Genomic DNA, 17,743 nt, shown 5'->3' with positions numbered 1-17,743 from the left:
AAGAAATAAATTGTAGAGAAAAGATGCCATAGCAAGAATCCCGGCAACAGTTGTGTGAGGATGATGAAGCCGTATGTCGAATAATTTCAGAAAATGAACAGGCTCTTGTATGACTAACTAGTGAGCTTCCGCATGCTTTAAGGTACAAACTGATGGCATGGCTGGCAACTCCAATCAGGCAAAATGCTCATTGTAATTGGCCTTTTAAATAAAAATATCAGGCCTGGTCCACATGCATTTAGCCAGTAAATTCCAGTTAATTAGCATCAGGCAGAAATCTCTTTCCTGTCCATATGGAGTTTGCATTTTGTGAACTGGAGGAGGTGGAGATAGCAGGGAGGAGGAAGATGGGAAGGATGTATTCTCTTCCGAGGCTACAGACATCCACCACTGGTCAAAAGAGAATGTAAAACAGAGTTGCTCTTTAAGGCATTAGAAGCCATTAGAAATTGCCTTATGATAAGCTTAAAATGCTTATTTTTGAAGCTAGTGATGTTCAGCATGTTCGTACTGATGCTGTAACAGTAACCAAACATTACAGGAAAAAATACTGGTAAACCCCAACAAATTCTTATTTTTTTTCATTAGAAAATCTTTGTTCCCTGCTCATATAGTTCACCTAAAGAAATTCCATCCATCTTTCTAGAGAGCGTTAATTGATAAACTGCTCCTTGATTTCTCTCACGCCTTGTTTAGGAGGTCAAAGGCTGGATGAATTGTTCTGGTGAGCCATGTATGTTCGCCTGGCAGCTGGCTGGCCTGACAAATAATCTGCCATAAAACAATTCAGATCTGAATTTCCAGACCTTAATTGCTCCATGGTAAAGTGCCCAGACTGCTCTTACCCTGCAGCAAAGTAGTCGTGCCCCTCTTTCATTTAATCAAACGTTATTCATTCAAACTGAATGAAAGAGCAGTATCCATTTGCTGCAGGATATATATGCACGCAGACAGTTATGGCTTAGCCGTCCGGTCTGTGCAAGTTCATACTTTAGCTTACCTCCTGATAGTGTGTTTACAAGACTATATCCTAGAGATGCTGTCCTGTGGAATTTGGAATGAATAGGTAAGTCAAACAATATTCCCCCTTTTTACAGGGTGTCAAAAGCCTTTATTTTCTGTTAACACTTTTGATACTCCCATTAGTCATTTTCCCTTCTCTAGGTTTTAAGGAGACACAAAACAGCATTTATTGTTTTTCTCTAAGCAAAGACGACCTCAACTGTCCCTGGATGACTCCCTTGAATGAGGATGCGACTCAGGTTTCATTTGTTTCCTGTCCTGGTATGCTCTCTTTTGACACATCTACAAGTTTAGTGATGCCTGGAGGAAACAAACAGGTCAGAGCTGGGACTTCTCAAAATTTGTTTTATTTAGTGATAAAAAGGCCTCTATAAAGACTGCGACATTTGTTAAATCTGCAAAACGTATAGCCTTGTGGGTAGGGCTCTGCAAAGATATATATCCTTATAGCTATTTACCACAAGCCAAATCTCTGCTACAGCAAAAGTAGAAGCAGGGTCTTGCCTGAGACTAGTGTGAAAAAACTTAGAGAAAACGGCTCCCTGTAACCTTTTAACTCCTTACACTATGTCACGGACATTTTCAATCATACTTGCTTTCCTTATATGTAAATATTAAGGTAATCAATTACTGGGAAAGCCTAAATTTGAAGATTTCTATGGTACCTCAATATTCATGATTCAGACTGACATTATTATTCTTACCCGCTGAATGTTTCTTTGATTCCTAACGCTTTGTTCTCCTTTCAATCTCCTTTTAAACTACATTACAAAGCTAGAACCTCTTGGCAGCTTCTGATGAATGTCTTAATGAACATAAAATTTAAACACGAGAAAAAGTAATTGGGAAGTAAGAACTGCCACGGTACAACGAGTGATGAATATTCACTGTAATTATAAATTGCGTGTAATACTAGGATATGTGGCCCAGAAGGTTGCTTTTTAAGAATCTGAAATTTAAGAGCTTTATCCAATTCAAATATTTAAATGGACTTAGGCCACAGGTAATGCAGAGATCACTCATTAAGACCGAAAAAAACGCTTAACTGTTGTTTACATAGAGGCATTTTTATGCCCTTGTTCTTTCAAGAGACTTGTTGATGTAATACAGACATTAATTTGTTGCTGGCAGCATGCTCGCCTACTGTATTAAGCAGTTCAAGCAATGAGAGAAAAATTACACTTTCCCACAATAACTTATTTTCAAGACAATTTAGCACAATGGAAAGCTTTCTCTTAACTGTACTTTCAGAGATTGAGATACAATACTTATCATTACCTTTTATGAGCACTAACAGAAACTTGTAAAGGTACTGTAAATCTAAAAAGCTCAAGCAAGAGAAGAAAACCGAGACGCTGCTATTAGGAAGCAATAATGGTTACCTTGTTTTCATTCAAACATAAGAAAAATGCTATTTGAAAAGCAGATATTTACTGCTGTTTGTGTGAGTGAATGTAAATATTCAAAAATATTTCTCTATTTTATTACCATAAATGACAAAAACTAATGCTGACACTGTCCAGTAACTCACAGTATGACACTTGGGAAGTACTTAAATAAGCAAGTATGTGTACAGGTGAGTCTCAGAGTTAACTGGTACCAGACAGAATGTATCTGAAAAAGGTATCATGAACACTGAGGATGGAAAGCATCTGTGACATGATAGTATTTGAAAGGATCACAATGATGTATGAATCTGGTGTTTTTCTGCAGCTTATTTGGGATAATTGGAATTTAGTTAACAACTTGGCATCTTAAAGTTACTTAAGCAACAGGAATAGCAATTTTTGTCAAATGTATACAAATATGCTGTATTTGGTCATCTTGAAAATAACGAAGGCATTTAAAATTTAGACTCCAAAAGAGGTACTTATCTTTTGATAGGCAGCTAGCTAACTGATAGGTATTTCCACCCAAAGAACAGCATAAGCAGACTTTGAGAAATGTTTTGTTACATAACTGTACACACATAGAGCTGGATTTGGGGAAGGGATACAAACTCTTCCCTTCTGTAATTGGAATACAACTTTTAAATGAAAGGAAAATAGGAACCCCACACCTCCTCTCCCCAAATCTCAGCCAATTTGTCAGCAATGCTACTTCATATCCTGCAGCAGGAAGTAAAAAAAGACACCTAGCAAATTCTTGATCTGGGGGATTTCTTGGTGTCAAATTTCACACCATGAGATATTTCCATTTTCTCTTGAGTACTCTAGCCATTTCTTTATTTCAAGGGTTTGGCAGCTTTGAAATACTTGCATTCTAACTGCTTTAATTCCGTCTTACTTCTATTTTCTATCAAGCTTTCCTTTGACAGGGTCCCTGTTATTAGCTCTTTGCATGGCTAAGATTACAGCTTCTTAACTAATGACTGATAAGATTAACTGCTGCTATAAATTGGGAGTTCATCAGTAGATGGAAGAATGAAATAATGAAAAAAGAAAAAGACTTGGGTATCACTGGAGTAAGTACTGGCCACTAATGTAAGTCCACAGGAGAGGTTGTATTGAGGTCATTTCCAACAGTGAAAGGCATATATTGATACCATTTTAAAGTTAGTAAAATCTTACTGCTGGAAATAGTTCTGTTGAGCTTTACCTACAGTTCTGGACACCCATGTCCAAGAAAGATGAATTTAACTCCGGATGAGTACAAAGAAAGGTTGCAAGACTGGTAAGGGGAATGGAGATTCTAACCTGCACAAGGTGACAAGCCCTTGACTTTTGCACTAAATAAATAAAAAAGAGCACCCCAACCAATCCAACCCCAAAATGCACAGATTGCTCTCTACTACTAAATAGTTATCAATAATGAAGAAAACACATTCTTTAGGCTAACTGACAGTAATGATTTAGTAACAAGTTATAGATAGTGGTCATTTATACTAAAAATTGAAGGAAATTATCTTAGAAAAATGTTGAAGAATGTTGTTGTTTGATTTTGCAGGTCATGATACTAGCCTGCATCCATGATAGGAGTACGTTTAAGGATAAAGGGGTTTGTGGCTGAAACAAGGATATGCAGAAGATGAAGGTAAGTGAAAATGAATCTCAGAGCTATAATCTATATTAGCATACAAGTGCAGGCAAGTCCTTGAAAATTAATAACAACATATGACTCAACTCATGTGACGGGTGAAAGAAAGGACAGACTTATGAAAATACACTAAATTGGCAAGTGGAGTTCCATTTTATCTACTCAATCTTAAGCTAAAGCGCAGTACACAAAAAAACTAACCTCATGGAAAGACATCAGAAAAACAAAGCAAAACCCACTTTCTGCTTCCTTTTACAGCAACTTGCCAAACCACGTGACAGGTGAAAATGGGTTGCAATGTTGATACAAGTGATACAGACTTGATTCTATGATATCCTGAGTAAGGGATTAATGTTCCACAGAGCACCGCAGCCATAACATAGGAAGACTCCCTCACAGGTTATGAATGGTAAAGCACTCTGCAGAACTCAGGCCTGAGCTAACCAAGACTGTCAAGAATTCCCTCTGTCAGTAAAAAACATAAGGACCTTTCCCCTAAAAACACACTATAAAAATAATCCAAATTTCTGTTGATTTAAGTTCTCTGAAGTCTTTGACACCATCCTGAAGAAAGCTATCAATTTGAGGCAAAGTTGTACGCTTGATACTGCCTTTTCAACACTCAACTGGTTTTATACAAAGCAATAGTCACCAAATGATTAAAAAATGAAAACAAATTCTTCTTGAGCAATGTACACTCTTCATTACCTACACATGGCTATTGTTTCTGTATAAATGACAACATTCAAAATGAAATCAACTTTTTAACGACACAGAATCCTTTCATTTAAAAAAAAAAAAAACCCAAACCCAACAAACTATCCACAAAATCCCCAATGTCTAATTACCTGGTTGGTAGAAATTTGGTGAAAGTTCTCTGGCAACTGCTCTTGCAATATCACATTCCTGGCGAGCAGCCTGAGCAGCCTGATCCGCAGCATCAGCTTTAGCTCTTGCATGTGCAGTTCTGTACAGAGTAGAAAACAGTTTATATGCAGAGGAGTCTTTTATGAGTTGCATCAGTAATGTGAGAGCAAAAGACTACTGTCCTCAGCTACCGTACACTACCCTGTATAGCGCACTCTTATGCCCACCTGCTGTGAGTAACTGCAAATCAAAGTATTTCAGAATCTCAGTTCTTCTTTCCTGCTCATCCTCCTACCACATTTAGTATCTGATCAAAACCTGGGATTATAATTTTAATACACATTACCAGAATGTGTACAGAAGGTCAGACTGGGCCACCACACTGACTCCTAAGCAGGGGTCTGTGAGACCAGGATACACAGTGTTCAAGGGGACTGTGGAATGCTATTACATTTCAAAGTTAATGCTCAGTGATGGGTGCCATGTAAAATGTTTTGAAGGGCAAAACTGAGGTATGTTGGGTGAAAAAACTGAAAAATGTCTTCCGCAATCAGATCATGTTGGAAATGAATGGGATGGAAAATGTGTTTGATGCTTCAAGAAGCATTTGTGTAAATTGGGACTTAAGAGTTTTAAATTCTTGTAACTCACTGAATTTCAAATCCAAAACAAGGTAACTTTTTTGAAGTTTGCACAACAGTTTGGAATACTGTCATAAAGTAATCTGCCCTCTGCTTCCCCTTTTTTCCTTCAGCTATTTCTTAAAAAGCCTCAAGAACAGCTTGTGCAAGTGCCTCTGATTCCAGACTGTGTAAACTGATACTTGTGTTACTGCAAGATTGCATCACTGTTTGTCCCATCTTCCCTCCCCACTTCGTTTTTTAAACAGTCATCTGTTTAAAAATTCCTGATGGCAGTGATCTCTCTGTGCCTCTACAGCACTAGCACATAGCCTAGAGCTATGAAATGGTTCGTTAGAACAGAAGGAAGGCTAAACATGGCAAACCGGCAGAGTTTTTTGAGCCTCTAGAGATATTAATAACATTTCTAAACCAGATATATTAAATTTCATGATCTCAGGATTTCTCTCATAACATTCTAGTAGAAAACTGACACTTAAATAAAAAAAAAATCAGTAAAGAGGACAGCAGCAGCAGCAGCAACTTTTATCCCATGAGCCTGGTGATACTAATCAACAGCAATCAAATAAATAAAAACTTTCAACAACTTCACTGTAAAAATTCAGTTTTATTTTCCAGGAATAAAGAAGAGTTCTATGTAGTTTAGATGAAGCAAGAATTAAATGTTAGCATTAACCAGAATGAGCACCAAGAGATTAACAGTATGGCAGACTTTGCATTTCTAAAAGGATGTTTAATCCCATAGGGTACTAGTATAAACACAGACATAAAAAACCCACATAGACAGTTTCATCTGTGGTGCCTGGAGAAGATTTATTTAAGTTACATCCTCCCTAAAATGTGTGCGGGGATAAATGTTGAATGTTATTTCAAAGCTTAGCTTGTCATAATTTGCTGGATAAATATCAGCTCACGCTGCCTTCTCACAGGTCCCTCTGGGTCTCTGAGAAAAAAAGATAATGAACAAATAAGCAGTAACACCTTTGACGTGTACTCAGGCTGGGGGAAAGAAACTGTTAACCAAAACAAATACACCGTATAATCCCGTATGTGTTCCATGCAGTTCATGAATGGTTGTACAGTATGCGCTTGCTTAGTAACAGTAATCAAACCCATTCTTTCTCTATAATCATTATTTTCAATTAGATGAGCTATTCTTAGCTCCTACATAATTATGTCTATGTAGCATAAACTTAATGAAGCAATCCTAGCACTGGGACACTGTTTTGTGAGACAATAATGTAGTCTGCACATAGATAAACTAGACACTGATCATCCTTTTGTGGTGATAGAACAACCAGACTATTGCCATGTAAAAATAGTCTAATACTATCGCCACCACTAAAACAGACATTTTAAAAGCTAATATACTAAGTGACCAGCATCAGGAAAACATACCGCCAGGATAGTACAGTTATTTATTGTTGCCTGTGAAATTTTTGTATTGTTATGTCCAAGAAGCAAATCACACATCCTGTCCAAACACACAGCATCAAAACAGTGAAGGAATGAAATGGTGACATGAGTAACAAGCTAGTGAAACTTTGCCACGTGAAGCTGGGCAGAAGCAAGCCACTGCAGGAAGAAGCCAATGGAACAGAAGGTAAATGAGCACTGCTTTCCTTGGCTGCCTTATCCCACACCTTTTTTTTTTTTTTTTTTTTAAACTTGCACTTCCTGCTATTCTGCCCCTTTTGTACTCACAGTCAGGAGTTCCAGCAGACCAGAAGGAGAGCGACTGTTCAGACACGAATGCTGCCAAGGCATGTCTCAGCGACACACTTGAGCAGAGCCTCTCAGTGCTGTACCGTCGCTGAGAGACAATGCGGCAAGAGACGCTAAATAGGCACCGGAGGGTAAGGCACGAGAAGGGTGCTGATGCTCCGGAGCAGGCCTTGGACCAGCCAAACTGAAGTGTGGAACGCGTGGCCATGCTGAGACACTTCCCTGACGGCCTCTTCAGCAAGCATCACCCACGACATACGGCAAATGTGAAAAGAACAGGAGAAACCGGCAGAGCCGGTGCTTCTGTACAGAATAGGAGCACTGTGCCTCGCCTGTGAACACAGGCTCTTCATTGTTTGCATTATTTGCTATTTATCACCATGGCATTTGGATGCTCAGGTTTACTGGCGAATTTACCCAATGTGCACTTTATTATCTCAATTTGCAACTTTATATTCAGACATTTCTTTTACTTTCTGCACACTTAGAAGTGTCACACTCAAATAATTTTTCTGTTGCTATTTAATTTCCTTTTTTTTTTTTTTATTCTGGCTTCCATACTTGATTTGTCTGTATGTTTTCCAAATTACCTGCTTACAGCTACCACTGCTTGGCACTACATTTTGTTTGTACTTGTTTTATTCTGCCTTGCACTGACCCCCACACTGTCAGAGTGTTATTATCAGAGACTATGGAGAAATACATTAGTTTTGAATGACAATGTTTAGGGGGGAGAGCTATGAAAGCAGGGAAGCCCCACTGAAATAGAATCCATTTGCTCCATTTATACTTTACACAATTTGGGAAAGCCTTCTTTACCTTTTGTTCCTGGAGTAATTTTGTCACTGTAAAGTCTTGAAGTTTTGTTTATTAGCAGTAATTATTCATGGAAATTTACGTCTACGATATACCAAGTCAAAATGACCCACATTTGAATGACCACCATGTACTTGAGCATTGGGGGTTTTTCACAGAGCTCTACATCTTTTGCCATGACAAGAAATCTTTATGAGAACTTTTGGAAGAGAAAACTCAAAAAAATTGTCTCCTTTCCTCTTCTACAATCAAGAAAAAGACTGCAGTAGGCTTTCAATACTCCAGGAACGGTCAATCTGAAGTTTCAGCAACAAAATAGAACCTATGCAGCAAAGAAGGCAACAATCCACAGAGGGATTTAGAGGAAAAAATCTACCACTTAACTCATGAGTCCACAGTGCTGGTAAATGTGCTTAAGACCGGGACAAAATTAAGTCGGATCTGTTGTATCAAACTATACTTACATTAAAAATGAGCCCACAGCCACAGCTCATGCAGGTTGTTGGTACGAGGTGACTGCACACGGAGTCCCTGTGGCTACGAATCACTGTCGTCAGTGAGCAAGGGCTGGAGGACCAGCAGCTAACTGAATAACCTCGCTATTGTTAGAAATGTTATTTGGACTCATATGAGGGTCTGATTTTCAAAGAAGCCTAAGCTTTCTAGACTGTGGGACAACTGATACCCCTACTGATAGCTTTATTTTCTGTGTTTGGTTGGGTAGGTAAACATATACATCATCTTACCTACACTCAAGAGATTGCAAGCACAGCATCAGGGGCTTCTTACAAGCAGTCTCCCCTTCCAGCAATACTACAATCAGATTGCTATCTCCTTATGTCTGAAAAGTGACCCGAACAAGGAGTACTGAGGGCTGAAGAGCTTAAACACAATTATCCAGCATTCTGCAGCAACAATGCTTATATATAATGCCATGTGTCTGGGATGCATTATGTAACGTTTATTTAAATTTAAACCCCATTTAGAACCGTCCATTACCCTGCAGATTATTTTTTATTTCCATGGTATCCTTCAATGCACTTTTAATGCTGCCTCATTAAGAGTCAACTAAAGATGTAAGCAACATATGTCTACTTTGTTTCATTTTTCAGCTTCTATTAAACACGTAGCATAAAGCTTTCTGGGAGCTTGCTTCCTACTTCTTAAAAAGATACAAATAATTTTCTCTATTAACTTTTTGCCAAAAGTATGAAACACAATTAGATTCCTATCAAATTATCCTAAATTAATAATCTTAACAATGTTACTTATTAACAGATTTCCATATTATCAAAAAAAAATCAGTAAACTACGTGAAGTTCTCAGAGATATATTTAATTAAAGACAGCTGAGTAATATTATATGTTGTGGGTTACTACCCATATCATCCTTTTTGACATTGGAATTCTCTAAAAAACAATACCACTTTCATAAATTCTAAAATTCAGTGATTTGTCTAGGAAGCAAAGAATATTTTGTTGTTTTTTTCCAGGTATGAAATTTTCCAACACTTTTACATTTCTTTCTACCTGTTGGAGGTTCAATTCTGCAAAACCAAGCTCTGATAAAATTGCTACAGAGATCAATAGCATTTCCAGGAAAAGAGGAGCTAGAGAGGAAGAGGAAAACTTTAAGGAATGATTCTTTGGTAGTTTAATTTTCTCCTTTTCCCTGTTTTATTTCCATATTCTTTTGATGTTATACATTAGTAATGAATTTTTTAACACTGCAAGTGAGAGACTGGCATTTATCAAGTGTGCTAGTCATCCTCCTCAGCCTCTTCCAGTGATAGTAGTGAAGGAAAAACAGTATTCTGCTCTGATAGGATTAAAAATACATATGTGCACAACTATGTAGAGCTACCTAAGAACTCCTGGCTTCACCACTCTCAGTGACTCAGAGCTGTGATATACCTCGGAAGTGATGGTAGATCAAAGAATACCAGCAAAAAATGGGAGTCCCCAAGAGAAAAAGAGAGGAAAAAAGACTGACTTATACACACTGCCTATGAGAGCTTCACATCAGTGAGAAACTTAAAGTGCTCCTAAACGACAGATTGACTTGAGCAGGTGAGATATATGTCCTCCATTGAGAAGTCTGAATTTAAAAAAAAATCTTCAAAGTGCTTTACGTGACCAATGTCTTTTGTGCTTTGCTGGATTTTAGTTTCAACTAGCCACTCCTTCTTCACGAACTGAAGGGAACTTCAGTTCACTCAGGAACTTCACTCAGGAACTCGACTCCTTGGTACTACCAGTAAAGTCTCATGTAGTGAAGCATGAGCAGGTCTATTTTGTGCGCACTGCTGGCACATTGATCCGTATCACCTTACCTAATTTTGTTTCTGAAAAATACTCCTTCCCAGCCTAAATCCATTTCTCAGTTTTTTTCAGTCCTACCTCATTAGAAGAGCTGAAAAAAAGATTAAACCTTTAGTTAACAACTCCTGAAAAAGCAAGGAAATTCCTTACAATTGGCAAACAGCCAACCCGATTTCAGTGCTTGAAAAAATAACCTGGGGGTGATGACTGGTTAGCCAGATGTCAGTCTTGGGCATAAATAACACCATAAATAAACTGGGTCTACATCCATAAAGATTTACAGGCTAATAGTATATAGTGCCAGACTTTAGGCTCTAGACAGGGATTTTGCCAAACACTTCATACACATGTGAAGATTATGAGTCCTGTACCTTATCTAGGTTGCCTTGATTTAACATACTTGGATTGTTTTCAAGGTTTCTGATTTTGTACCCTATGGCAACGTAATTAAACAACAGCATAAATTACATGGAATGAATAAGGCACATCAAAATGGATTAAAAGCTAACTCTCTGGCACATCCCGAAGATTAATGCAGAAGACATGAAAGAAAAGGGTTGACGTGAATTTTACCACAGGAACTGGGTTTTGCTCCAGAGTTGTTTAATATTTTACTTTTATAATGTCTCAATACAAGCTAAAACATACTATGGTAGAGTTGGCAGACTACACAACTTCTGGATTCCAAAACCCCCCCCCCAAAAGGACGGTTTACTGTAACCTGAAGTTCAATGATAACAACTCCAAACCCCATTGCATTTAACTGTACTGAAGCAGAACACTGGGAAACAGAAAATCGAGCCACAGTATGAGACTGTCACGGAAAGTAGCATATAAGGATCACGAGATCATGCTGGCTAGCCCCACACACTGCGGCAAAAGGAAGGTTCATGTAATCTTTATACACGTAAGGATGAAAATAAAGTATAAACAGGAATTTGTTCTTGCTGTACTACGTAATCCAGGATCCACAAAACCACTAATGGAACAATGCCCGGCTCATCTACGTCTCAAGAAGGAAAAAGAAACGTCAGGACCACAGAATAACTGAGGTTCTAAAAAAACAAGCTTTTTAACTTAAGCTTCTCAAGCCTCATATCTAGTCATTATTGAAGAAACACTGAGAAGCCACTTACTTACTTGACAGATGGATATCTGACAGTAGAAAATGGGGAAGACAAGCATTTCAGATAAAGACATAACTGATTGCCCACTGATTAGAAGCTGAATTTGGGCACAGTCAACCTTGAAATTTTACAGGGAAAAGGATGGAACTTTCTAAGTCTTTAAAACGATATTAGGCAGTGTACTAAAAGTCCTCTTTAATCCATTTTCTGAGAAAAAAATGACATGGTCTTCTGTTTACAGGAAGTGAGATTAGATGAGTTAGGGACTGTTTACATTAGGTATTTCAGACATCTGACATAAGTGCTCTGATCATCTCATTGGAGGCACCCGTCTTACTCCATTAAAAATAAGAAATTTGAACTATTTACAGTTTGATCCTCTGAACTGTGTGGATGTTAGACTCCTGCAGTGGTCAGCATGAATAAACTCTGCTGGGCCTACAAATATCTGAATAGTTTGATGGCAAACACCAATCTATGTGCTTGTTGAGGAATCAGCCGCCTTCTTATGCCAAAATTCAGGACCTGTTATGCTCTCCTTTAGACCTCTATGGTCCACATCAATAAAACCAGAACCGCTCAGCAACTCAGGGGTGCCAAGGCACGTGTTTCTGTAACTTCCACTAGTCATATGTGTACTCAGCACTTCAGAAAGATTTTAGGGAATGAAAGACAGCATCCCAAAAAGAAGGTATTTCTGAAAATTCACTTTTAAAAATTGAGATAAATAGTTCAGTTTCCATAGCCTGCTCACCTGTTTGGAAAAAGACTTACATGCAGATGTCTGAATTTAAAAAAAGTGCTTTTAAATTCCTGTTAAGCCTCCCTAGAGAAGTTGTATTTACATAGTACTCTCCCTAACCTAAGGTGTCCCAGGAGCCTGGCATTATTTATGTATATGCCAGATAATCTGCCCCTGAATCATGGAGCTGGCTCTTCATGCAATGTATTCAATTTTATCCATCATTCTGTCAGGAGCTTGAATGAATGAAGTTTTGCTTTCATATTGATTGTACTTGACCGTAGCACTGGCACAGAAATCTTGGAAGATGGCAAAGTCTTCAATTTCAGCAAGATAAGCAGCATCATTTCAAGCAGAAAGCAAGCTTTCCTGTGGGGAAACTTACACTTCAGGCAAAATACACTTCTGTATACTATGCTCATAGAGATTTTTCCCCATTTTTGCCAATGGTGATTCACTGCCAGTATCTTTTCATGTCACAATATGCCAAGTACACCTAGAGAAAACTATAAATCTTGATGTGCGTTTGCCTATCCTACTTTATAGGACAGACTATATCCTATCCTACTTTATAGGACAGACTATATCCTATCCTACTTTATAGACTATACTATATGCTATCCTATTTTATTACCGAGTCTCCTTAGTGAGCTATATTTTCTTCTAGTTCCCTGGCCCCATAATGTTAATTCCTGCAGACAGGAGGTTTTTTGGAAAGGGGTAAAGGAATAACTGCAAACAATTTGTTGCTTCCGATCAGCAAAGCCAATTATATTGGTTGACTGAAGAGAGCTTCTGAATCTAGCTGGAAGCATAAAAAAAATAGATGCACACTCGAGCTTCAGCTGCTCCTGAGTTAAGTGAAGAAAAAAAAAAAAGGAGATAAATATGTTTCTCTTCCCTTCATCATAAAATATGAGCTTCAAGGAAAAAGAACCCCATGTAATACTGATTCTACACAGAGAAGGTGAGCCTGTTCAAGGAAACAGGAACACACGGACCATTCTGATCACTTGCTTAGAGAATTTCCGAGGTATGTTTAGTGCATTGAACTTCCCCCCTTCCACACATTTTTTTTTTAAAACTGTTCTCTACCTGGGACAAATGAAATAAAGCAGTAGCTATGATAACTGCTATCATCAGAAACAGTACCTGGCAGCTATTCTAGACTCTGCGTGTAAGAAAGCAACAACAAATCACCATCCCAGGGGTACAGCTAGATGAGAAATAAGAACCACTTATAGGAAGAGACTAGGAATTATTTTTGTATCAAAATGGACTGGTTTTTCAACTTAAAACGTTATCTTAATGTTTTCCAGTGTTCTAGTGATTTTTACCACTTTCAATCACTTGTAAAAAATAATTAAAAAATCAAAAAATACAAAATCAAATGTCAATTTTTAGAAAACATTAGGTTTTTCAATTTTTGTTAGAATAATTCTACTTAGAAAACTTTTGGAAGCTCTATTAATCAGTAAACTTATTCAGGAAAACTATGTCAAACGTCATCCTTGATAACATCTGTATTTATTAATCTCTCCTTTACACTGAGTTGATGTGTTTTTTTAAGGATAAGGTTTTTTTAAATTTTAGGGGAAAGTCCACAGATACTTTAGCAAAGAGTACCGAAGCATTTGTAGATCAAAATATATAATATAAAAACAGTATCTGACGTCTCTTTACACCATAAAATACAAAACTTGCAATACACTGGTTGCAGGAAAATGACATTACAGGAATTTACAGGAAAAATGTGAAAATACATGTAAAGTTTTGTGGCTTTTGCTGCCTTCAAAAAATGTAAGATAAACTCCCCAAACATAAAAACTTCTAGGAGTATGCTTCATGCTTTTCCTAAGTGACTTTGGCAGTCTGTAACTTATTAGATTATAGTTCTAGTATCTGAATCCAAAGACTTCATTACTGTGCTTGATGGAGGAAAATATACTACGAAAAGAAGTCACAACTACAGGCTTAGTGGCTTGGTGCTTATTTGCCTTTCTCTCTTCCAAAAGCTGTAGTGCACATGCATTTATTTCTGCCATTTAATAATAAATAATAATAATAATAGTAATAATGACAGTAGTAGTAGCATGGAATTGAGATCTTCATAACAATGAGAACAAAAGGATACATTGGCCATGGAATACAGTTTTAATTTAAAATAGTTTCGGGGAGGCTTGAAAAAATATCTAGCACATAATGGCAAATAAAATAATTCTTTATAAGATGTAATAGTGCAATTTATGCATTTATGACTAAAAAAAGAATGTGGTGTAATTAAGCTTGTAATAAGTTAGTTAAATAATAAACATATTGACACAAATTCAAATAATCCATGGCAGTATTAGGGGTTTTTTAACAGTCCTTTTAATATCTTTGGGCATTAAAATCTAGTGGGGAAACAAAACTGTAGTATTTTCATCCTTTTAAAGGCATTAACTGTATGTGTTTGAATTTATTCTTTGGGTCCTTAGCAGTCTGACAGCCAAAACAGAATTGGGCTTATCTCTCTTTGCATGGTTCATTTCTGTTCCCCGATCAGGTGCCAGATGTCTAGAAAAATAGCATTGATAGGAAAATGTCTAGCAAAGCATTCTGGGATTAGTTCTTCCATTTTCAGCTGTTACAAATTCCCTGACATGTTTAAAGATAACTGTTAAAAAAATTCGCAGAAATACTTGAATAACAGAAAACACTGATATGTTATATCTGAACAGCTTAATTAGCAAAAGGCCTAGGCTCTCCACAAAAGACAAGTGCTCGAGTGTAGGGATGGTTGTATATGATTTGACTTTTCTCCAGGCTGGCAGATATGAATCAAGCTGCTCGTATTATACATTACACATCAAGAGACTGAACAGCATAAACAAGCAAAGGGAAGACACTGATGATCCTTCCATCTGTAAACATGTAATTCCTCTTAACTGAAGAGCACTGCAGATTGAAAATATTGTCAGATCGTTTCAGACATAGAGCAGGTGACAGCTATGTCACAGGTTTTGTTGTCTCCAGCATGAAGGAAATGCAAAAGCTGGGTTTATGACAAACACAGTTAACAGCTTTAAAATAATTTTCTCTCATATACATACCCTGCCCCAAAATACATATGTATATACTTACCCTCTGTAGCTACCTGCAATGCTGTCAATGACACACAATTTGAATAAACAACCAGCATGTCCTGTCAGCTACCAGAAAATTTGAAAAACCAGGAAGGTTGCTCTCTGCTGGTTCCCGTAGGGCTGATGATCTTGCCTACATGCCCAAAAGCCTTTTGTGGCATCCAGAGACTGCTGAAAGAGAGTTCACAGAAGCCCATTTATTCCTGCTTAGAGCAGTCCTTGGCTGCTTTGTTCAGCTGAAGTCATGCAGATCTGCATGGGAAGGCTGATGATTCATGGTTGTAATCTTACATATTTAGCAGTAACCACTTGTGAGAGTAACAACTTACTGCAAACTCATCAAGCCTAGTGTTTTGAGACCCTCTGAACAGAGCTAGCCAAGGTCTATTTGCTCCTTTCTTTTCCTTACTACAGTCCTTGGCTGGAGCTCTGACATTCTCCCCCAGCCTATTCTAGAAAGCAAGTATTTTCTGAGTCACTAATAGCAGAATTTTAATGTAAATACCACTGCGTGCCATGAAGGAGGAAGTCCCAAAATAATCAATCCTAATATATTGTTGTCCTCTCTTCACACAAACACAGATTTACAGACGTTCCAGATCTATCTAAAGGTTGATGGGTTTTAGTGACCCTCACGACTGTGACACTGGAGCAGCTGGTAGACAACAATCTCCTATTAGGCAATACTGTGCCCTCCCCCTCCCACCAAAAAGCTGCTCCTTCTAAGGCCTGATCTTGAGACCTGCTGCCCTATTAGGCAATTCCTGAGCCTCAAAAATTACTCTCCCAGTAAAGTATCTTAAATAAGTTACCTTCCTAAATTGCAGATCTCTTACAAGTATTGGAAAAGGGCCACATGCTGAATCCTCTCCCTTTCGCAAAGCAGGATTACCGCAGCTTGCCAGAAGCACTGGATCTGCTCTGCCTGCACTGAATGACGGTGCTGCACACACATGGAATTGCTTTCCAGAAGTGCTGGGCATTACTTTATACATACCCAACTAAGTTCTGCACTCTTCATGTCTTCAATAAATAACACTACAGGAGTAACTGCTGCTGCCACAGCAATTCATGTACCGCTGGCAGCCAGCGGTAACTCCATGGGTCTCAACACCAGCAAAAGACAGAAAAATATTTTTGCCTGCAATTTTTCTTGAGGACATTAAAGGAGCCTCACCATGTCAAGGGCATGCATCATGGCAGGGAAAGGGCTGATAAACCCTGGGAAAGCCAGTGTCCTGGAACAAGGCTGTGAGCTGGATGAATTATCTTAGAACCACAGAATGGTTTGGGTTGGAAGGGATCTTAAAGACCATCTAGTTCCAAGCCCCCTGCCATGGGCAGGGACACCTTCCACTAGATCAGGTTGCTCAAAGCCCCATCCAGCCTGGCCTCAAACACTTCCAGGGGGGCATCCCTAACTTCTTAGGGTATCCTGTTCCAGCATCTCATCACCCTCACAGTAAAGAATTTTTTCCTAATATCTAATCTAAATCTCCCCTCTCTCAGTTTAAAACCGTTACTCCTCATCCTATAACTACACTGCCTGATGAGAAGTCCCTCCCCATCTTTCCTGTAGGCCCCCTTTAGGTACTGGAAGGACACTATAAGGTCTTGCTGGAGAATTCTCTTCTCTAGGCCAAACAACCCCAACAACAATTTATCTTGATTTATCTTGTCAGGTTGTATGTGAAGATAAGATGATCCTTCTTAGAGTCTGTGCAGATCCACCTTCACCTGAATATGTACCTTATTTTATGAATCCCATGGGAAAACCTGAAGGTCAGCAACAGGGAAGGGCTCAGACTTGCTTCAGTTCTTCTGCTGAAGCTTACATTGCTGGGAGCTTAAAGGAGGAATGGGAGGACATTCTTGAAGAGTCACTGGAAGAGCAGGGAAAGTAAACACATGCTTCCTTGAAGAATTTGATAATTCAAGATGATCAGTGCAAGGTAATTCAAAGATTATCCCATTTTCTGTAATTAGCAAAATAATAACAAAATCTTTCCCTCAACAAACGATACATTTTCAGCTATATGTGTTGATGAAGTGTATGTCATGCAACAGGGCATGGAGTTTGTGTTATGCTTAGCTGACAGTATTTAATAAAATGCAGTCTTGCTGCTTTGGCTCAAGCATGCTCTGGCAGCAAGTAGATGTATATGGAATATGATTTCTCATTTGAAAGGAGAAGTCACTTGATAACAAGTAGAGACGTACTCTGGAATCCTATTAAATAAATAACATTTTCACTCTCTGTGAGACAGATGTGCGGTGAAAGGCCTGCTGAGATAAAGAAAACTTCTGCTATGAAGTACAG

General features: G+C 38.2%; 1 protein-coding gene across 4 annotated transcripts in view; it reads right to left on the bottom strand.

Annotated features, from left to right (window-relative positions):
- The window catches only part of JPH1 (junctophilin 1), an 83,892-nt gene that overhangs the window by 25,668 nt on the left and 40,481 nt on the right, over window positions 1–17,743 (bottom strand). For all 4 annotated transcript variants that reach the window (XM_054191749.1, XM_054191747.1, XM_054191750.1 and 1 more), the window contains exon 3: window positions 4,908–5,026. In XM_054191749.1, the coding sequence (XP_054047724.1) occupies window positions 4,908–5,026 (119 nt within the window). The remainder of the gene's footprint in view (window positions 1–4,907; window positions 5,027–17,743) is intronic.

This window comes from Rissa tridactyla, chromosome 2, assembly GCF_028500815.1.
Source record: "Rissa tridactyla isolate bRisTri1 chromosome 2, bRisTri1.patW.cur.20221130, whole genome shotgun sequence".
NCBI lineage: Eukaryota > Metazoa > Chordata > Aves > Charadriiformes > Laridae > Rissa > Rissa tridactyla.
Note: the sequence above shows the minus strand (reverse complement) of the source record. Positions and strands in the feature narration are given on the sequence as shown.